Source organism: Heterobasidion irregulare (genome assembly GCF_000320585.1).
Source record: "Heterobasidion irregulare TC 32-1 unplaced genomic scaffold scaffold_02, whole genome shotgun sequence".
NCBI classification, from domain to species: Eukaryota; Fungi; Basidiomycota; class Agaricomycetes; order Russulales; family Bondarzewiaceae; genus Heterobasidion; species Heterobasidion irregulare.
In genome coordinates this window covers 797,635-817,965 of record NW_009258198.1, presented here as the reverse complement: position 1 = coordinate 817,965, position 20,331 = coordinate 797,635, and the positions used below count along the sequence as shown (strand labels likewise).

Genomic DNA, 20,331 nt, shown 5'->3' with positions numbered 1-20,331 from the left:
CTCGTATAGTCTCCGTGGCTGACCTTACACAGAAGAAGATCGTTCTGTGTATAAGGATCTCGTAGAGAATCCTGGTAATGGTCTGATGTGAATCGGGTCTATAAGGAAGTACCGCAGGGACAATAGTCCTATGATTATGAGTGGCGCGCGATGGTGTTTTCTGAGAAGCCTCGAGCCTTCATGCATCGTTGTCCCCGACGAATCAGCGACGCCTGTCACCCCGGTCGCACAGGGCTCCGGTTCTCCTTCCATCACGGGCGAGGTGGCTGGGCAGAGAAGCGTGGCGTTTGTCATGTTGTGGCGAATGGTGGCGGTAGCGAAGGTGCAAGCGTTAACCGATGGGTGGTGCCAAAGCGACATTGGTGACCCCCAACTCTATAAAGCCTCGCCGCTCTCCCCTCTTTCTTTCCCTCACACTCTCTTCCTCCCCACCACCCCCTTGTCCTCTCTCATGCACTTCGTTACTTACTATCCTCTCCGCGCCCTCCTTCATCTGCACAGGTACATTTCATCCATGCCGTTCGCCACTTTTCCCATTGAACCTCGACGCGCTCTAGGTTATTAGGCACGATCGCCACAATCACGACGTCAAGCTCATAGGTACGCGTTTTTTATCACTGTTCGTATACATTGATGCTCAACGACGCATTCGCAGGCACGATCGCCTTCAAGCACGACAGAAATTTCACTGGCCGCGTTGTATCTTCTGGCGACACTGCTCTGGGATCTGTGGCTTTGGTCTGTGGCATCGGGCTGTATCGTTCTCTGGAGGTGGCTTCGATGTCTGGTTGCTGGTGTGTCTCTTTAACATGTCTAGGTTCTGTCTTGCCTGTCTTGCTCGTCCTCTTGCTCTTTCTCCCACTGGTGGTTCTTGTCTCTTATCATTATTTGCTGCGCTTTGATGTCATTGCCTGTGGTCTGCTCGCTTCTCGCTGTCTTCTCTGGTATCCTATGTTCCCTGTTCACTCTGTATCCTCGTCTCTCTTGGCTGTCTCCTGGATCTGGTGTGCTCGCTCTGTCTTCCTTGTTCCTCGCTCTCCTCTTTATCTTTGCTCGGTCTTCTCTCCTGGCAGTGCTTTTTTTCTGCTCGCTTTGTCTTTTTTCTCGCTCTTTTTGTCTTGGTCCTCGCTGTGTCCTCTCGCTGTGGCTTTGCTCTAGGTCTCTGGCTTCTCATCTCAATCTTTGCTCGTTTATCTCAGTCTCGTCTCCTTGCTCGTCTATCTTGTCTGGCCTTTCTTCACGCTCGGCGGCCCTGGTCTATCTCGGCGACGTTCTTGGTCTCTCTTGCTCCTCTCGCTTTCTTGCTTATTGTTCTTTTCTGGTGTATCTTGGCGGCCTTCTCAGCCCATCTTGGTCGCGAATATCTTGTCAGTATAAGTCCACTAACCATTCTATCACCTAGATCTCGCGCCGCCACACACACATACTTGAAGTGATCGGGTCGTCAGATAGGGGGCGCCAGCCCCCGGTCAGTCCTTCATTCCTTTTTCCACTGTCGACAATACTGAGTCGCCCACACGTCTCACATCCAGGTACGTCCCCATCCGGCTGTTCATCAGTTCTTTTCTTACTCCAAGTATCAACTGCCACACCATGTCCACCGCCCACTCGAAGCCAGATACTGTATTCATTGACACGATCGCCTTCAAGCTCGACCTCAAGCTCGAAACAACCAACGGTCTTTTGTAACATTCACATCAGGCATCTTGGCGACCTCATGTTGTGTCTCTAGCTGTGTCCTCCGTTTTGCTCTGGATCGCTGACCGACGGTGTGCTGATACTCTAGAGCTGGCGATGTATATTGGTTCTCTCTCACCTAAATTGTTTGCGCTTCTTTACTCTGTGTGACTCGCTCGCTCGTCTCGCTCCGCTCGTGTTCTCTTCTTGCTTGCTCGTTCGTCTATGTGATTTCTTGGGCATTGGTCTATCTGGGTGACTTCTTCTGTTCTCTGGTCACATCTCCGTCAAGGCCTCAGTAATCAAAAAGCTTCGCCTCTTCAGGGCATGATACCGACTTCGATTGCGGAGGACGACCTTGCAAGAGATGAGGTTGTCAATGGGGAAATGTGAATTATCGGTGAGTTTTATGATCCTCATTTCATTCCCGCAGATGTTAATTGAGCAACAGTTCCTCGACTGTCTCGACATACAACAGCAAGATTCACGTTCTCTAAGGGTCTCCTGGCATCTCAGGCGATGTAGCTTTGTAATAGTGTATCTCTCGAAATATATCTTGGTCTTGTCTCCTGGCCATCGACCGGTCTTGCTGGGCTTGTGTTTTTGTTCTTGGTCTTGATTGCATCCCCATTGCACTTCTCGCTTTGTCGCTTTGATCTCGTCTTGTCTCTTGTCTTTAATCTCTTCGTCCTTCACTTTCACTTTCTTGCTTCTCATGTCCTCCTAGTTGTTTTTCTGTCGCTGCTTGGCCTCACGCTTCGCTTTTTCGCTCGTATTCTGCTACTCATCTTCGCTCCGCTTCTCATTCTCGCACTGCTTCTCATTCTGGTCTCTTTTGCTCCGAATAACCCTGGTCCTTTGGGTTCTTCACTCGTGGCGACATTCTTCCGCTCTCTTTGTCGGCATGTGTTTTCGCCTAAGTGCAACTAACCACCCTTCTCCAGCTCAATTTGACCGACATTGATGACGAGTTCGCCATCTAGCTGAGCGAAGGACGATCTTGCAAGAGATGGGATTGTCAATGTGGGGGTATACGCACTCTGTGAGCTGCATACCGTTCTCGCAGTTGCTGGCCATCCCCCACGCCTTCCTTTAGTGATATCTGTCGATCAACCTGCCAATCAATATACGATATTGAGATAGAAACAGGGATCCGATTCTCTCCTTGCTTACTGACCAATCGAGATGCCTTCGTTGACAATGTGCATGATATTACAACTAATTCTTGAATGAATATCTGCGCACAAATTTTGCACATTTCCCTGCATCAAACTTTCCTCTGATGAGTATGATCACTGCCAGTGTGTTTCTACTGTTTTGCTTTCGTAGGAATAGAAGTAAATAAATGCACATGTCAATATTGTCAAATTTGGTAGCAAATCTCACCCATATGTTCGCTCACATTGCAATTTCTCTTAGTATGAGAGTAAGAACATAAACTTCAGCCATCCCTGCACCAATTGCTGATTGACACATAGGTGCAGTAGGGTTCTGTGAGTAATTCCCCGAGAGTTTCTAACATTTGTTAATAACGTGCTTAGCTCTGAGCCTTCATTAACATGCATTAATAAATAAAAGTACTTGGAAACATACTTTCAATAATACTAATACTGCCAAGTTCCAATAGTATACACTGTTGATATGCTAGAGGCATCTCTAAGTGCTGAGCACAATGCTAAAACAACCTCTAGAGCAGAGGGTGCTGGAGCTAGTATCTAACATCTGGAAAACCACCCCTTTGTATTAAGCTTTAATTAGCTCTATTTATGCATAATTAAGAACAATTAGAATTAGACATTTTTAGCTTACCCCCCCTCTAAACCTGTTCTAATTAGACATAATTTTCCTAAATTAGGAGTTATTAGGATTGATTATAACTTGAAGTTTCGGAAAAATAATAATAAATCAATCATCAGTGTTTTCATAGCCTTCTTATAGAGTCACGTCTATTAGAGCACTAGTTAAATACCTAAACACAGAATATACCTTATAACAAACTTGCCTTTTGACAGAGTTAAACCAACAACCTCATGTATACAAGCACCTGGGACAGATGCTCTAAGCCACTAAGCTACAAGGTCTAATATATAAACTTGGTAATCTAAGTAAGTAGACATAATATAGGCAACCTCAACATCTCTGATTTTATTTACCATTGATCTTTCCTCTATCTTATAAATAAATAGGTCAATAAATATTTAAAAAGTCAGGTCTTTCAGGATTTAGTTTAAACACCAGCTAAGAAGATAATAAACCAATGGAAAATCAAGAATACACTTTATATAGGATAAAAATAAATTATGGCACTTATACAATTTGGACTGAGAATGTGTGAGACTATGATTGAGTGTAATATTCAATGGGACTCTACTAGTATAGACAATGCTACCTGAATTTGCAAATTTGATCAAAAACATGATTATGAATAATCAAGATCCAATAAGAGAGAGGGGTTTTCCAAATAGCCACTAGTGAGGTAGAGGGTGGGGACAAGAGTATATGTATGGCATATCTATATATAAATAAGCACAAGATTGTTGGAGGTGATCTTGATATGCTTAATGCATATATTTCCTATATGGCAGGCAAATATATCATTCTGGCACCACATACCAATATGACTGTCTTTTCCACAGCCTAATAGCTAGAGGAAAACACCAAGTTTGAGCATCTTCTGTATAACAAGGCAATAAACAATATAATAGTGCTAAAAATTGTAATATCAATAGTAATGATGATTGTGTGCTACACAAGACAGTATTAACCACTGTACTAATAGACAAGGTCTATAAGGCTGCATATAGCATATCCCTAAGTCCAACCCACATGTTGTGTCCTATAATGACCAGTAGCAGGCATTGGCTAACAATGACAACTTTAATGATCATGTGTGCAAGGACAAGGTACCTAGGTCTTCATAGCCTCTTGTGGCAGCTGCCAAGCTGCCAACAAAGTGGCTGGGGGCATCAATGCATATTTCTCTCTTTCTATATCCCTTATAAAAGTAGCTGGAAAGCCAGCAAAAGAGCTACAAGATAATGATATAGGCATATATGAAGAAGAGTAATATGCTAAAATAGTATAGAATGTGCCACATCTTTACCTTCTCACTGATAGAGCAGTAGTACTTACTATTTCCTACTAATAATTAAAGACTTCTTAGTATAGAATTAGTGCTAATATCTTGAAATTAGAAACCAATCCAATGCTCACAATGTATTGCTCCCAATTAGGAAATTAGACACTTTTATATGCTATTAACACTTTTAGATACTTTTAGACACTATTAGATATAATCTGAAGCTAATACAAGGGGGTGTTTTTCCAAATGTAATCATATATAGTAATGATATCAAATATCTGTGCACATCATTAGTCAAAACAGGAACCAATCAGGAACTCATCATAACAGGCATATATAAGTGTTCAAGCCAAAGCTTGTAAATGAGTCATCAACAAGTAAGTGTTCATGTCATTGCGTGTGTATACATCTGGAAGAACACCCCCTTGTATTAGCTTCAGATTATATCTAATAGTGTCTAAAAGTATCTAAAAGTGTTAATAGCATATAAAAGTGTCTAATTTCCTAATTGGGAGCAACACATTGTGAGCATTGGATTGGTTTCTAATTTCAAGATATTAGCACTAATTCTATACTAAGAAGTCTTTAATTATTAGTAGGAAATAGTAAGTACTACTGCTCTATCAGTGAGAAGGTAAAGATGTGGCACATTCTATACTATTTTAGCATATTACTCTTCTTCATATATGCCTATATCATTATCTTGTAGCTCTTTTGCTAGCTTTCCAGCTACTTTTATAAGGGATATAGAAAGAGAGAAATATGCATTGATGCCCCCAGCCACTTTGTTGGCAGCTTGGCAGCTGCCACAAGAGGCTATGAAGACCTAGGTACCTTGTCCTTGCACACATGATCATTAAAGTTGTCATTGTTAGCCAATGCCTGCTACTGGTCATTATAGGACACAACATGTGGGTTGGACTTAGGGATATGCTATATGCAGCCTTATAGACCTTGTCTATTAGTACAGTGGTTAATACTGTCTTGTGTAGCACACAATCATCATTACTATTGATATTACAATTTTTAGCACTATTATATTGTTTATTGCCTTGTTATACAGAAGATGCTCAAACTTGGTGTTTTCCTCTAGCTATTAGGCTGTGGAAAAGACAGTCATATTGGTATGTGGTGCCAGAATGATATATTTGCCTGCCATATAGGAAATATATGCATTAAGCATATCAAGATCACCTCCAACAATCTTGTGCTTATTTATATATAGATATGCCATACATATACTCTTGTCCCCACCCTCTACCTCACTAGTGGCTATTTGGAAAACCCCTCTCTCTTATTGGATCTTGATTATTCATAATCATGTTTTTGATCAAATTTGCAAATTCAGGTAGCATTGTCTATACTAGTAGAGTCCCATTGAATATTACACTCAATCATAGTCTCACACATTCTCAGTCCAAATTGTATAAGTGCCATAATTTATTTTTATCCTATATAAAGTGTATTCTTGATTTTCCATTGGTTTATTATCTTCTTAGCTGGTGTTTAAACTAAATCCTGAAAGACCTGACTTTTTAAATATTTATTGACCTATTTATTTATAAGATAGAGGAAAGATCAATGGTAAATAAAATCAGAGATGTTGAGGTTGCCTATATTATGTCTACTTACTTAGATTACCAAGTTTATATATTAGACCTTGTAGCTTAGTGGCTTAGAGCATCTGTCCCAGGTGCTTGTATACATGAGGTTGTTGGTTTAACTCTGTCAAAAGGCAAGTTTGTTATAAGGTATATTCTGTGTTTAGGTATTTAACTAGTGCTCTAATAGACGTGACTCTATAAGAAGGCTATGAAAACACTGATGATTGATTTATTATTATTTTTCCGAAATTTCAAGTTATAATCAATCCTAATAACTCCTAATTTAGGAAAATTATGTCTAATTAGAACAGGTTTAGAGGGGGGGTAAGTTAAAAATGTCTAATTCTAATCATTCTTAATTATGCATAAATAGAGCTAATTAGAGCTTAATACAAGGGAGTGGTTTTCCAAATGAATGGATCCCCTCATGCTGGATAGGGCAATTGTTATGACAGAGTTGATTGTTTATGCATCTAGTGCCGGGAGGGTAGTCTTGGCCTAGGTCTTGCTCCAGAGTGTATGGAGTAACACTTTCTTAATGGGGGTCTATTATCCCCACTAAGGAAGGTTGTGAAAGAGAGTGTGGCAGCAAGCTAGTGCGAGCAAGGTAAGGGCAGAAGAGTCTATTCTAGTGTTACAAACTGCTTGTTTGGTAATCCTAAGAGTAAGAGGTTCTTCCCTAGGTCACCCGTAGAGGAAGGGTGGAATAATGGTCTTGACTATATGTGTAGCACAGGAGCCAAAGATATATTGCAACATCTTGTATTCAAGGATACAAGGGGCAGTGGTGGTGCAGTAGGAAGACTGCACAGAATGAAGGAGAATAGACTGGAGATTTGCCAGCCTACTTTATGGGCCTTATATACTACTTTAGAAAATAGGGCGTGAGAGTACCAAATACGTATCTGTAGGTATTCTCCTAAGTCATCTCTCTCAAGACAACTACTCTTGTGCTTCTCTAATTGTCTCCTTCCAGCCAGGAAAGACTAGGAGCTCCATGCCCTGTGTGTGAGTAGTTTGTAAGGTAGGAAAAGATGCCCACTACAATAAAGCTCGTGATACTCAACCAACGATGGGTGATCCGTTGGGAGTGGAAAACCAAGGTTATTACCTGTACCTTGATGTACACCTCAGCCTGTGAGGCCGCCTAGTATTTGTGATGATCGTATCGGAATAGACCGCCATTAAGGCCCGATAGAACATGATCATAATAGGATGAATATCAGGATTCAGAGTGGTCAGCAATTCCTTCCACTCTGAGGAATCAATGGCATTGGGGACAAGACTACACATGCAAATCAAGCGCATGATGCAGTGGTCGATCCGGCACTGGAGGTCTGCCTTCATTTCCAATTGCTTCCTGGTAAGAATCTTCCTTCTGGCATCCCTGGTAGCATGGATAACCGATGGCTGTTTTAGGTTAGGAGTGATTCTGCTGATGGGCAGTTCTTGTGAAAGCAAACCCCTTCCAGACTCAGAAGCAGTGTCATTGTGTTTTGTGATCTTGGCTCCCAAAGAACTCCTTTTCTGGGCTAGACAGGCCCATTCCCACAGGGTTCTGTGCTCTATGGACTTAGAGTGCTGGAGGTGCTCACAGCTGGTAGCATGGCTGTACACTCGGGCCTCCACTCTGTTGCCCCGCTTAGTCCATCGGCATCCTTCAGCAACACACTAGTAGCTTCTCACACCCTTGGAATCGGTACCTATCACTGCAAGCTTTGACATGAGCTCATCAGGGGTCAACCTCAGCGGACACCCTTTCACAATAAATAAGCTCATGTCAATCCACTTAGAAACATTGCTTACTATTTTTGGAAGGTCTGGTATTCTACCAAGGAAGTCGGATCTTGAAGAAGCAACTACTTCGACTTCTGTGCTGGCAGATTCCATGGAAGCTGACCTCTTGTGCTTCAAAGTGTTTAGCTTGGGATCCATTGACACCTGTGCTGTCAATCAATTGAAGTGGAATCTGTCTAGGTAATTGATCTCGCACCAAAGGGTAATCCAGCCCCTTCTTTGTATAGATTTGTCTGACGCCTCTCAGCACATCCCTTCCCCACTTCATGATGACCTCATTTGAGGGGTACTGATCATGATACTTCTGAAGCACATCAACAACAGCACATATTGCTGGGCCGTGTTCCACGATTGGTATGATTCCATCTCCAGTCGACCATGTTTGCCAGCCAAAAACTGACTTAAATTGTTCACTGAATACCTCAACCCCATCTTTGATCTTCTGCATCAGATCAGAGTCCAGAGAGAAGTTGAGGAAGCATGCATAATGTGAGTCCTGAGAATTTTCCATGAAAGGCAGATTTGGTTCCGGAGGTATTCCCAATAGCAGGTAATGCAGTTCTGTGAGAACAGTCTCAAAGCTGACATCGTTTGACTTGGTGGACATGGCGCGAGCAGGGGGAATGGGTAATGGAATGTCCAAAGCAGGAACTGATGCAGTCTGAGACTCTGCACTCCCGGACTATTAAGCTGCTAGGCTTATCACGTGCACTTTAATGCACTAAGTAGGGTTCCCTAAGCTAAAACTAAGATTGACTGCCCAACAAATGAAGACGATGGCTCGTCTGCATGCGTGATCCAAGAAGTCTTGGTTACTATTGATCTTGTCTTCGAACAAGTGGAGAAGATGATTATTTATAATCGACCGATGTTCTTCAGGAACAAACAAGTCTTCTCCGATAGAGCAGATCACTTTGGGTGGATCCCAGCGAACGACTCAATAAGCAGCGAGTCCTTGATAAGCAATAGAGACGGGAGAATGATAAGGGCTTTGAGACGAATCCAGTGCTTCGTCAGACTAGGTATGATTCAATTGATCTGACAGAGTTCGCGATGCGTGGGCTTGGAAGGAGCCAGACGCTAGGTGCAGTGCAGAGATCAAGATTGTATACAAAGTGAACGAGCTGAGGCTTCTAAGAAGCTCAGCTCGGCTATTTATACGTACAGACTATTTAGGGCAAGCCGGACAAATGGTCCGTGCTTCTAAACACTAAGTACAATCAATGATCGGCGTATGTAATCCGCAGCTCTGTGCCTTTATCCAATTATAGTAATAATGACGATTGTCTGTCTACATCAGTAAACAGTTCAGGAACACAGTTAAGTGACGTCATAACAGGCATACGTAAACGTTCAAGCCGAAGCTTGTGAATGAGTCAGTAAGGTAAGTGTTCATGCATTGGCATGTATATGTAATCAGTCTTTGTCACCCGAATATGCCAATGAGTCACATGCTGAGCACGTGTTAGGACTGCGTCCTAACACGGACAAAATCATTATTTTGTAGGGAAGACATAATTGTACAGCTACAACCTTTATTATTTCCATCTGGCCCTTGCCCAAATATGTACATTTCAATGTAAATTCAATTGCTAATCATTATATACAATTTTGAACATTATTAACATTATTAACATCGACATTGTGCTCCCCTGGAGGGGGCCTGTTAATAACATAAGTTATTAACATGTTAGCAATTCAGGGATTACTCACGGAACCCTACATCTGACATCAATGCAAAAAAACAGAGTAGCACACTCACAAATGCTTCGCTGAGTTCAACACTTTGTTTGTCTCATCAGAGCTAATAGTCAGTTCCAATGGATGAAATCAGTATGAAATCGAGATAGTTACTCTGCTCAGTTTGGTTGGAATTGGCTGTATACCAGGACGGCTCAAGTTCGAAGGACAATGTGAGAAGAAATAGTGATTTGGAAACAGAGCCAGAGAGAATAATTTGTACAGGAAATTTCCATGATAGAAGTGATCAACCTTGTGAAAGACGACCTTTTTGAGCTTTCGCCGCAGAGGCCCTGAGGCCTGGCCTTGAGGTGCCATCGTGGACGAGGTTGATGATGCGATGAGCACCCCCGGCGGTAGGCATGATGGCTTATATAATGACCGGTTTCCCATCTGTCGTGCAATGCCAAGCGGGTCAACTACAACCAGTCCTGTGAAAATATAGAGTGAGTCAGCTTCCTATCCACATTGATCTGAAGCACGAGACGATGGCAAGAATAACAAGGGTGAAAGGAATGGCAAAGGCATCGATGGTGTGCGGCGCGAAACAAAGAAGCGAGCGAAGAGAAGATGAAAGCATACGGTACGCACCTTTAGCTCTATCCGCTGAGCAGGCCATACCCCATACCCCCCATGCCCCCTCCACCGCCCTCTAGACCATCGTGTCTCGGGCCCTGTGAGGGACTGCCCCCGCTGTTATGTTTCCTGCCCCTGTTTGGGCAGTGCTCCCGCATATGGCGAAGCACTTCATCTTTGCGCACGAACAGGGCTGGGCAGTCATTGCATGCAAATTTATGCACTTCTCCATGGTGCAGAGTCACCTTGTGTCGGGGCATGTCGTACGGGCAGAAGAGCCACTTGCTACACCCATCGGGGCCATCGCAGATATGAGGGTCAGCCCTCTTGTGCTTTTGCACGCCTCTCTGTTCCTCCCCAGGTGTCGTTGTCCAGGGCCCTCCAATGGACTGCGGTACAGCCTTGGGGACTGGCTTACCTATGGGGATCTCCACCCTGTGGGTGGACGTCATCGATGTAAATGTAGTATCTTTGGGGGCGCTGTGATATGCCTGTGGATGGACCACATGGATCTGGCTTTGCGCCCCACCATCTCTCTTCCTCTCGCCGCATAGTGGCTCAGCAGCCTGACTGAAAACAGCCCACACCCCATGATCGGGGGCATGCACGGCCTTCTGACTATGTGCCTCTCCGCTTTCGCGCCATTCCCTCCCTGGCTTCCTCCCTGGCCCTCCCCCTCGCTTCCCTTCCTTTCCTTTGCTTTATTCCACCTCGGCCCCTCCTCCATATCTATGTAGTGCTCCTGTGGCACTGGCACCGAGGCAGTTTCTGGTGACGGCGGCAGCTCTGGGATGGGCTTTGGGACCTCCTCGATGGGCATCCACGGAAGGACCTTGGCCAACACCCGAAGGATGATGTTGCATGGCGCTTCCACAATCTTCCATGCCATGTCTCTCCACTGACCCTGGATTGGATAGACAGCGTCTAATATTGAGGAGAAAGGCGCAGCGCAGCGCATTAAAGGGTGTTCCTTGACCTCAATAGGATGCGCCAGTGTCAGGAAAGTAGATGTAGGGATGTAGTGTGTGGCCGCCTCTGTGTAAGTGTGTGTGGCAGGAAGTGGAACCAGGAATGGCCACGGGCACGCCATCTGGTTATTGTCGTCCCATTGGATGGCCCGGGCGGGTGCACGTTGTGCGAAGGAGGCTGGAACCTCAAGATCGGTTTCAGGGAGTGAGGGATGTGTGAGTGGCGCATAAGGGCTATGGTGTCCACCGTGGGCGATATAGGCATAAGGCCACGGCTGTATAGAAGCCCCCCTGACCTGAGGAAGGTGAACGTCCTCGTCCTAGGAGCACCCAAGTATGAGTGGCATGTTGAAAGGTCTGAAGCTAAGTTCCAGACTTACCGACTTGTCTGTGTGACCGTTCTCATCGTGTGTCTCATCGACATAGGGTTGGGAGCATGACGGACCTGCGCCAGGTGCTGCAGGTCGATTCACATTAATATGTAGTGAAGTTCTGAAATGGTATACAAATATATAATGCACTGGATAACTCGTCATCAAATGAGTTGTCGCTGTAGTAGTCAGACATGTTGATGTCTTGAAGGTGCTGATGTGTAATTTGTAGGTAAGACTTAGTGGTACAGTGAATGGTTGACCTTTCACTCTCTTCGGTTCTCTAGATATACCATCGAAGAAGCGCCCGCTATGGCTCAGATATCACTGTAATGACTTCCCTCGCGTATTGGAATTAGGTTCCGAACCAAAAGCAAGGCGGGCTCATTGTTCCCATGCCACAAGCCGGTGTCCATTGTCTCCTTTCGGGCATCTTTTCTTCCAGTGGCAGGCAAGCAGTATTCCCTGCCTCGTTCCATCAGTCCTGTGAGGCAGAATGTGTCCATGCTGTGCCCATTTGGTGGATTTCTGGGGTGCATTCACCTTATCATCATTTATCGGACCTTGATAACATCTGTGGCAAAGCAAGGCGAGGAGTAGGGTTATGTCCATCACAATATCCCACTTGATCCTTTGTTTAGCACAGGTTCTCTCCATGGTTGACGGTAGTTTCGGGTCTTCTCCAGTGGCATGCGCTACATCTGTGAAGATCTGTGACCAGTCGCCTCAATTGAAATCATACACATTCGTCTATAGGTTATAGGCGCATCAGGGGCTTGATTTTGCAAGTGGGTCCATCACAAATGACATGATTCAGCCTCTTGTTCTCTTTTGAATTTTTTAGCTGTTTATGGTGCCTTCACACAACACGCAGGGGTAGCGAGGCATACCTTTATTACATATTTCTTTTAATTGCTCCACTGGGAACAGAGCATTGATGTAGCATGTCTGGTTCAAAATTTCACTCGAGACTCCAGCATGCCAGGATAGATTGAAAGGGTCCTAGTAGAGCATGACAGACTATACAAGACAGTTACCCAGGGCAAGAGATTGGATCAACTGTCTCTCAACCAGGCTATGCAGAAAATTGTTGGGATCACTTTTGTATGAGGTGATCTTTTCGATGGTTTGCTGCTAATGTGTCACCGTGGAAGGTGGTCGAGGAGGGTCGAGGATGTACAGTCGTGGACAAGCAAAGTCAACAAAAAAGAAAAACAATTGTAGCGGCTGACGCGCCTAAAATTTACAAAATCTGACTGCAGATTCAGACTCAGGAGGTCAAAAAACGTCTAAAAATGCCCTTTTCAGGATTTTCCCACAAGAAATTGGGACCCACCAATTTTTTGGTGAATTTTTACAGGTGCTAGATGCCCCAAAAAAGATACATGTGACACCATGTGAAGTAAACTAGTCGAGAACTGCCTCGATGCTCATCATCACACTTTGAGAAACAGTGCAATGACTTTTCTGCTTGTGAATAGCCCATTCAACTGCCTTCCTAGTGAACCCTCTGCAATATGCATCTATAAAATGCCATGAGCGATTGAAGAAGCAGCGAATGACCTCGATAGGACAATTGTCGAGGCATTTAAGCACATGCTCCTTCACATGATCAAACCTCTCCTTATAGACCTCATAATACCAGTGTACTCATCATCTCAATTGGGTTGAGCTCACAATGGAATTTTGGGAAAAACATACAGATGTGACTATGAGTGGTAATATCCTGTTTAAGAAGGAAGACTTGATTCCTGACATCGGCCTGGTTTGAGAGAAGACAAGTCATGCAGCAATACTCGTTCTCAATTGAGCACACCAGTGAGCACTTAGCCCATATGCACATCACCTTGACAATTTTTTTGGCGATAAAATATAGATATTTTTAGCAATTTTTTGATGGATTCATACAGTACTCATTGAAAGGAGTCAATTGGTGTATTTTATGTGATTTATAGACCTTTTTTTGTGGGGTCAGCCAATTTTTGGAGGTTTCTAGGTCAAAGAATTACTTTTTCTGGACTAACAGCTTGTAGGATTTTACTCAAAATATTTCCACGACATCTACTCAAGCATTGCTATCAATTCCGGTGTAACCGGGAAGCCCTAGAAATGGGTGTCGAAATTTGTCGACTTTGCTTGTCCGCGACTGTAGGAGTAACTTTTTTTTTTTTTTCTTAGATCAAGTATTTATATACCGCGCAGCGCTAGCCAGGGGCGGTCGGGACGTAAGGGGTGTACAAGTACGCTATACAATGTGACTGCGCATGGCTCATTTAAGGCCCGAGTGCGTTCCCTCATCGAAAGAGAAACCTTTCTTCGTCCGTCTTATCTCGGAGACGGCAGGACGAGGTGTGCGCGACATGGTCACAACATGTGTCATAACAGGGCCAAGAGGTCCTCGGCGTTCGGGGGAGCATCTTCGAAGGTGAAGGCTGAAGGGTTCTCCTTCAGGAAATGGACAATGAGCGGGACAGGTTCGACCGCTGCTCTGAATCGCTCCTCCGTGAGGGAAGGTGGTCGCTGATAGTGTGTACATCTGAAAATGATGTGGGGAGGGACTGTAGGAGTATCCCCTTACATAATGACCGTCTTGACGTCCACCACGACCAAACTCCTGCGAGCGCACACAGCGCGTCAGTTTCTTATCGAAATCGATTTCAGTGAAGAAGGATTCCAAACACAATGAAGGTGTGCGATGCGGGATAGAGCGAGCGGAGAGACTGCGAAGAGAGAATCAAAGTCAAGTTGAAACGGTGCGTACCTTCAGCTCTGCCAGCAACCCCTCTTAGGCCCTATACGGTACCCCCCTTCACCGCCTTCTGGACCTACGCGTCTCGGGCTCTGCGAGGAACCGCCGCCGCCATTGCGCCTATGCCTGTACTTGCAGTGCTCCTGCCTGCTCCTGCCTGTGGCGGCGGACTGCATCCAGCGGAAGAGTGAGGCTCCACACTCGTCGCATTCGAACTTTGCGAGTTTTTCTTGGAAGCGGTCGGCTTTCTTACAGGGCATGCCGGACGGTCGCGATAGCCACATGTCGCACTCGTCACAGACTTGGGGGTTGGCGCAGGTTGGCGCTCTTGCGCTTTCGCGCATTTTCTTCTTCTTCCCCAGGTGCCGCTGTTGAGAGCCCTCTGATGGATTGCGGTACAGCCTTAGGGACTGGATCACCTGTGGGTTATCTACTCCGTGGGTCGACGTCGTCGATGTATCGTTCGTTCCTCGGAGGGCGCTGTCGTGCACCTGTGGACGGACCACAGGGATCTGGCCTCGCGCCCTCACTGTCCTTTTATTTTGCCACATAATCCTGCACTTCATCACAGAAAACTCGTATCCCTCAATGGTGGCCCGGCAATGCCTCCGGGCGATCTCCCTCGTCCCTTCCTCTCGCTGACACCCTAGATCACACTCTGCCCTTCCCTCTCCCTCCGCTCGTCGTGTCCCCCGAGCACCTTAGCCTTCGATCGCGGTTCTTACTAATGGATCATTTCATAGTTCATGTGTGACGGACTTACCCCGACATGATGTATGTTCTGGCATACGCAGATAACTTCGCAGTTGGGCATTTCAAGGCTGGAAGCAAGATTTCCCCGGAGACATCACGCTTCATTCGATCATAAGAGCAGATTATATCAAGGACTACGACCGCGGAATCATGCAACGCACAATGCTGTGAAAGGACGATTACCTTGCCACGAAAGAGATCGTAGCGCGCCAGAGGGAAGCGATCTTGGCAAAGCTCAGACAGGCGCCGAAGAGTCCTATCGTGTACGAGAGGCTGCCACAGTTTCAGGATGGGAAGGGGGAGGGCTCGTCATCGATCCCAAGGACGTGCCAGGTTTGAGTTAGTGTATTGGCTTCTTTTTCTGTCGCGGGGCAACTGACGAGCAACAGGGGAGAGCGGGTGGATGCCCAATATGAATGTTCCGTGCGTGGATCCTTGTTTCGGATGTGTTCTGTGTGTCGATCAAGAATTGAGCACAACGCAATGGAAACTATCCGGTCAGACTTGCAGGCCCACCCTCAGGCCTGGCCCTTCAAGGAACCTCTCAACGCTCAGAAGGCGCCGGATTACTACGATGTAATGCGAAATCCGATGAGTTCGTCTTACTACCGTTAGGGTCGACCAATCCTGCTCACATCGACCGTTTCGTGCAGATTTCTTTACCATGGAGCACAAACTCGAGAAGGGGCAATATGCGGATCTCGACGCGTTCATTACAGACGCTCAGCTTGTGTTCGACAACGCTAAGGTGTACAACCCCGAGGATACCATCTATTATAAGGGCGCGGTTAAGATGGAGCGGGTGCTGATGGATCACGTCATTCGCGTGCGCGAAATCAGCTGAATGAGCACGATTTGTGTAGGGTGGTTTATGGACTTGTTCACAATGCCGATATTCTTGTAGAGCTATGTTGGACATTATGCGTCGTTAATTTGCGGCTACATAGGCAAAAACTGCTGTACAGCTCTTCCATATCATATCTACTGACACTCGATCTCTCATGAAGGCCGTATCTAAAATGGGCAGTTATATTATTGAATACGGTAGGATACAGTACAACCAGACACTGGTTGTGATGATCCTGCAATGCATGAAACATCCGTCATTACGGCATGCTTTTTGAAAAGAACCGTCCCTCAGGCTAGGCAACGTTGAAATACTGGCAAAAATTGAACTTGAAGTGAGGTGAGATGGGTATAAAAATTCATGATTACATGGTCTCGGGTAGTCATCAGGCGAAAGACACTTTGGAAATCTGCGTGCTGGAGCGAGCCGGCGTCAACTTGGTCATCCCCTCTTCCGCAAGATATTCTGTGCTCGAGTAAAAGCACGGCTTATCGCAGCATTCGGCGGGGTCGGCATTGGATTGCTTGAGGAATTGTCAGCGACGCGCGGACGTTGCAATCACCTCGCCACGCACCGTACCAACAGGGCCTTCGAGCTAGATGCAGAGCTCCCGACGAGCGTGGAAGTGTGAAGTCCCCTGGCTTGTGATCCTCTGTAACGCTTACATTCACTATGTGAAAGGTGAACATGAGAAGAGTCCAACGTACTTTTTCCAAGTGAAACAACGATCCTTTGGGAAAGGCTTCCTGGCTTCGGCCACACGCCTGATTGGACTGTAAATAAACGAATTCATCAGGGAACGAACAGCCCCACGCACCCCATACCCTCAAGAATGGCTCTGCGAGCAGTGACCTCATCAATCCAGCCCTTATAAGTGTTCCTGATGTTCGACTCCCAAAGGCGCCTGTTCTCCGGCTTGAGGCTTGCCGAGACAGCAGCGTGCTCAGGTTCGAGGTCTCCGTTCGGGAGAACACGAGGGAAAGCACGAAGAGTGTAGAGGTTGATGTAACTGATGTAAGTGAAAAGTCTAGCGTCCAGCTTGCCGTGTCGAACTCCAGTGGGTGGATCGAGGATGTTCGAGATCAAAGAGTCCAAGAACGCTGTCCGCGTTGGAAATCGCAGAGCCGAGTTGGCAGGCGCAAGGGGGGGAACGAGGGAGACAGAGCGGGAATCGTCCTTGACATCGAAGTAAAACCAAGATGCCGGGTGAATATAGATGTCGACGGGATCATCTTCGTGCCGTGACGACTGTGGCAGTGTCAGCTCAAGCCGGATGGAATTAGGGAAACAGCTCCATTGATCAGGGTCCATGAACTCGAAGTCCAACCAATCCTTGTGAGGTTCTGTCAGTCGCCTGTATGGCAAACTGGAGGTGATGGCTTGCGCAGCCCTCTCTATGTCCTTGTCAGGGATGAGGAGTTGTAAAGCAAACATCTCGGTGGGGACGAAGTGAGCAAAGCTGAGAGCGTCCTCTGCCCAGACTAAGCAAGGAACGCCTGCATGTGCGATAGCTCTTGCTGGCTTGAGACGAGTCTCCATGGTCATTGGAGACATAGGACAAGAGTCGTAGAAGTGAATTCCCATGGTTGGTTGGGTGTTGAGAGTAAATCAAGTCCGTGACCGAGAGGTTTATATATCTGCTCGGTCTGATGAGAGCCTGCCTTCCGGGTTCTTGTTCGACAGAAAACGCCACGCTCGTTTCATCATGTTATCGTACATACACACAATCAGACAAACAATCAGAACATCGCAATCCACTTCGATTCTCCGTTCATTCGAGAAGCTCATTCGCTTCCAGCCCCTAACGTATGATCGTGCCTCCTAGTAGCTATACTGTATCAGCCAAAAGCAGCTCGCAAGAGGCGTAAGAAGCGCACCTAATTCGGTAGAATAACGTCCAACTCCTCCAAGAAAGTGCGGTATACCAGATGATCTTCGATGGGTACACGTTCAAGGAAGGCCCTGAGAATGTTTTCGCTAAGGATCGATTCCTTAAGCTCGTCTGGCATCTTATCTCCCTTTTGCCTCATGACATCGATGAGCTGTAGGACATCGTACAAATCGTTTTCTTGCTTCTGAACAGCCTGGAACGGGCGTCGTCCATATGTACGAATCTTGTCCGCCAAAAGAATGTTCGCCGAGGCATAGCGAATGCCGTCCTCTGTGACGCAGCTATAGGTCTCAAATGCATCATTCACGAGTTCAGTGCGCTCGGTAGCTACATCGCACTTGACGGTGTTTGCCCAGGTGATATGCTGGCGGGTGTCGACGGTGCGAGGGTGACAAACGAACTCATTCGGCAGGAATGTAGCGAATCCAAGAGAGGATACATTGATGTCGAGGTCCTGGTGGAACGCGCGAAAACAAGCACAAATGGAGGAATTAAAGTGACAGGTGACGGACTTTGGTGCCGCGTTTGGCGCCATGGAGTTTGGCGGCAGCACCGCCGAAGAGAATAGCCGTAACATTGGCTCCGTTGGCTGCTTCAAAGATGAGTCTAGCAGGAGTGACAAGGCGTGGGGACAAATCCATAGCGAGTGAGGACTAAATCCAAGGAATGTGTTCTACGATGGCTAACAAACTCGATTAAATACCACCACTCCCAGAAATTTGATGACTGTGACCATTTCGTGAGTGGCGCCTGTCCTAGCTGTCGGCTGAGCTGGCATACGACATCTATTGGCGGTCTAGCGCACCGCTGTGAACCAACTTCAAGCTCTGAGCTGACAGAATGGACAGTGGATAGAATAGATGGCTTCACAAGTCCAAATCCAGGTGCTGGCCAGCATGCTGTACAATGATCGGAGTCTATTTAACTAGATCTAGAAGCAATCGAACATGGCAGCAGTGCATTTGTTCGAGCAGAATCAGCCCGTGTCATAGAAGCACAGAGGTGTCTTCTAGGATATGAGGTTTCCAGACGCTCAAAATCTTCAGATAACATACAGCATGTCAGCCATCACGATCGAAAGGCAATATGCGAGTGCTCACATTACACATTAGTTGCCGTCGAATCTCGATGCTTTGAACCTTCAATGTAGGGTCCACCTTTTGGGAATCATCGGGGCGTTATGGGTACTTACCACAGTAATCACAGGCGTTTTTTGAGATTGCCAGTCCCTGCAGGGTCCCAAATATCCTAGACAAAAAAGACCGTTACCTGTGAGATTGATAGATAGATCAGGAACCAAGGACTGACGCTGACGCATGTGCTCGACGTCTGCACTTCTGACGACAGGCCCTGTCAGGTTTGGACGCGTCGGTTCAAGTCAGGTCAGCTTTCAGTCTCCGTCTGTCTCCATTTCAAGGATTAATAGCATGATGCCTCAATTGTATCCATTGTCATCGCACTGCAAGATATAGGCATTGTGTATGTGCTTACTCGTTGGAGCATGGAAGAGTTCTGATCCTCCCAAACGTAACAAGAATCGAATTCTTTTGCCACTTGAACAGTGATCGATCTAGCCCTGATAGACCCTGAAGCCTGAGCGTGAATCTTCAAGGCGTGTAGCGGCGTATCAAATGATTCTCTTCGCATGACGTTCGATTATCGACTCTTCCCAAGCCACGGCCCTTCACCAGCGGCGTCTTGCTGTGGTTTGTTCCCGAGACCCCCTCTTTCTATGCCACGTGGGGGAGAACAAGGGCTCGATAGCGACCGAGGGAGTGGCGTGTGTGCAATCTCACTACTCAAGGTCCCCTTCGTCAGCTACCACTTCCGCAGGAGAGCCGTTCAGTCGTCTTTTCTCACAAAAAAGAATGCTACAAATTGACGTACATACATGAACCTGTGACGACATTTGGCGCGCAGGAACTGAACTGATCGAGATGTACACAATTGCTCATATCCTCGGAGCCGTCCGGATGTAGCTGATGGTCTCTGTGCTCTTGGCGTTATGAAGACATTATACAGTGGTCGCGGACATCTTGACCCTCGCATGTGACGTCATCCAGCTCAAAGGGTCGTCACGAACATGACCGACAATGCAATCAAGAGGGGTCAAGGCGCGCTGAGCTGTCATCTACGCCAATTTGACGCAAGAATGTGCGTGATAGTAGAATTGGTATGATATCGAAATAACGCTCTAAGCGAATGTGATTACAGAGTCGGAGACGAATTGCGAAGGACATCTATGAGGGGGGCCTCGGCATCAACTCGACTACCAG

The 20,331-nt window shown here is 46.3% G+C and overlaps 8 protein-coding genes across 8 annotated transcripts; 2 read left to right on the top strand and 6 right to left on the bottom strand.

Moving 5' to 3' along the window:
• Positions 1-130: 130 nt before the first annotated feature.
• HETIRDRAFT_414346 (uncharacterized protein) lies at positions 131-565 on the top strand (the record flags this gene model as incomplete). Its single annotated transcript, XM_009543884.1, has 1 exon — positions 131-565. One exon carries the CDS (start codon positions 131-133, stop codon positions 563-565), a length of 435 nt encoding a protein of 144 aa, XP_009542179.1.
• A 6,740-nt stretch (positions 566-7,305) lies between these two features.
• HETIRDRAFT_424645 (uncharacterized protein) lies at positions 7,306-8,767 on the bottom strand (the record flags this gene model as incomplete). The annotated part of the gene is made up of 6 exons (XM_009543883.1): positions 7,306-7,404; positions 7,481-7,498; positions 7,543-8,021; positions 8,067-8,120; positions 8,170-8,191; positions 8,264-8,767. 6 exons carry the CDS (start codon positions 8,765-8,767, stop codon positions 7,306-7,308), a joined length of 1,176 nt encoding a protein of 391 aa, XP_009542178.1.
• Positions 8,768-9,734: 967 nt separating this feature from the next.
• On the bottom strand, positions 9,735-12,011 carry HETIRDRAFT_115355 (uncharacterized protein; the record flags this gene model as incomplete). The annotated part of the gene is made up of 9 exons (XM_009543882.1): positions 9,735-9,752; positions 9,787-9,823; positions 9,874-9,885; positions 9,923-9,964; positions 10,124-10,331; positions 10,529-11,042; positions 11,096-11,764; positions 11,825-11,889; positions 11,951-12,011. 9 exons carry the CDS (start codon positions 12,009-12,011, stop codon positions 9,735-9,737), a joined length of 1,626 nt encoding a protein of 541 aa, XP_009542177.1.
• A 2,180-nt stretch (positions 12,012-14,191) lies between these two features.
• On the bottom strand, positions 14,192-14,824 carry HETIRDRAFT_101003 (uncharacterized protein; the record flags this gene model as incomplete). Its single annotated transcript, XM_009543881.1, has 3 exons — positions 14,192-14,335; positions 14,394-14,535; positions 14,619-14,824. The coding sequence occupies 3 exons, from the start codon at positions 14,822-14,824 to the stop codon at positions 14,192-14,194; spliced, it is 492 nt and encodes a 163-aa protein (XP_009542176.1).
• Positions 14,825-15,800: 976 nt separating this feature from the next.
• On the top strand, positions 15,801-16,161 carry HETIRDRAFT_448449 (uncharacterized protein; the record flags this gene model as incomplete). The annotated part of the gene is made up of 2 exons (XM_009543880.1): positions 15,801-15,912; positions 15,971-16,161. 2 exons carry the CDS (start codon positions 15,801-15,803, stop codon positions 16,159-16,161), a joined length of 303 nt encoding a protein of 100 aa, XP_009542175.1.
• A 325-nt stretch (positions 16,162-16,486) lies between these two features.
• HETIRDRAFT_438223 (uncharacterized protein) lies at positions 16,487-17,750 on the bottom strand (the record flags this gene model as incomplete). Its single annotated transcript, XM_009543879.1, has 4 exons — positions 16,487-16,687; positions 16,739-16,816; positions 16,872-16,928; positions 16,982-17,750. Coding segments are annotated over 4 exons (986 nt in total), but the record flags the coding sequence as incomplete, so codon positions are not given.
• Positions 17,751-18,098: 348 nt separating this feature from the next.
• Positions 18,099-18,690, bottom strand: HETIRDRAFT_247078 (uncharacterized protein; the record flags this gene model as incomplete). Its single annotated transcript, XM_009543878.1, has 2 exons — positions 18,099-18,509; positions 18,568-18,690. Coding segments are annotated over 2 exons (534 nt in total), but the record flags the coding sequence as incomplete, so codon positions are not given.
• Positions 18,691-18,867: 177 nt separating this feature from the next.
• Positions 18,868-19,837, bottom strand: HETIRDRAFT_438222 (uncharacterized protein). The gene is made up of 4 exons (XM_009543877.1): positions 19,547-19,837; positions 19,364-19,489; positions 19,156-19,303; positions 18,868-19,095 (listed from the first exon to the last, which is right to left on the bottom strand). The coding sequence occupies exons 1-2, from the start codon at positions 19,700-19,702 to the stop codon at positions 19,475-19,477; spliced, it is 171 nt and encodes a 56-aa protein (XP_009542172.1). The 5' UTR covers positions 19,703-19,837; the 3' UTR covers positions 18,868-19,095; positions 19,156-19,303; positions 19,364-19,474.
• Positions 19,838-20,331: the final 494 nt, after the last annotated feature.

Bases quoted from the DNA above. Each gene is read 5' to 3' on its own strand.
- HETIRDRAFT_438222 (XM_009543877.1), bottom strand. From the start codon at position 19,702: ATGCGAAGAGAATCATTTGATACGCCGCTACACGCCTTGAAGATTCAC.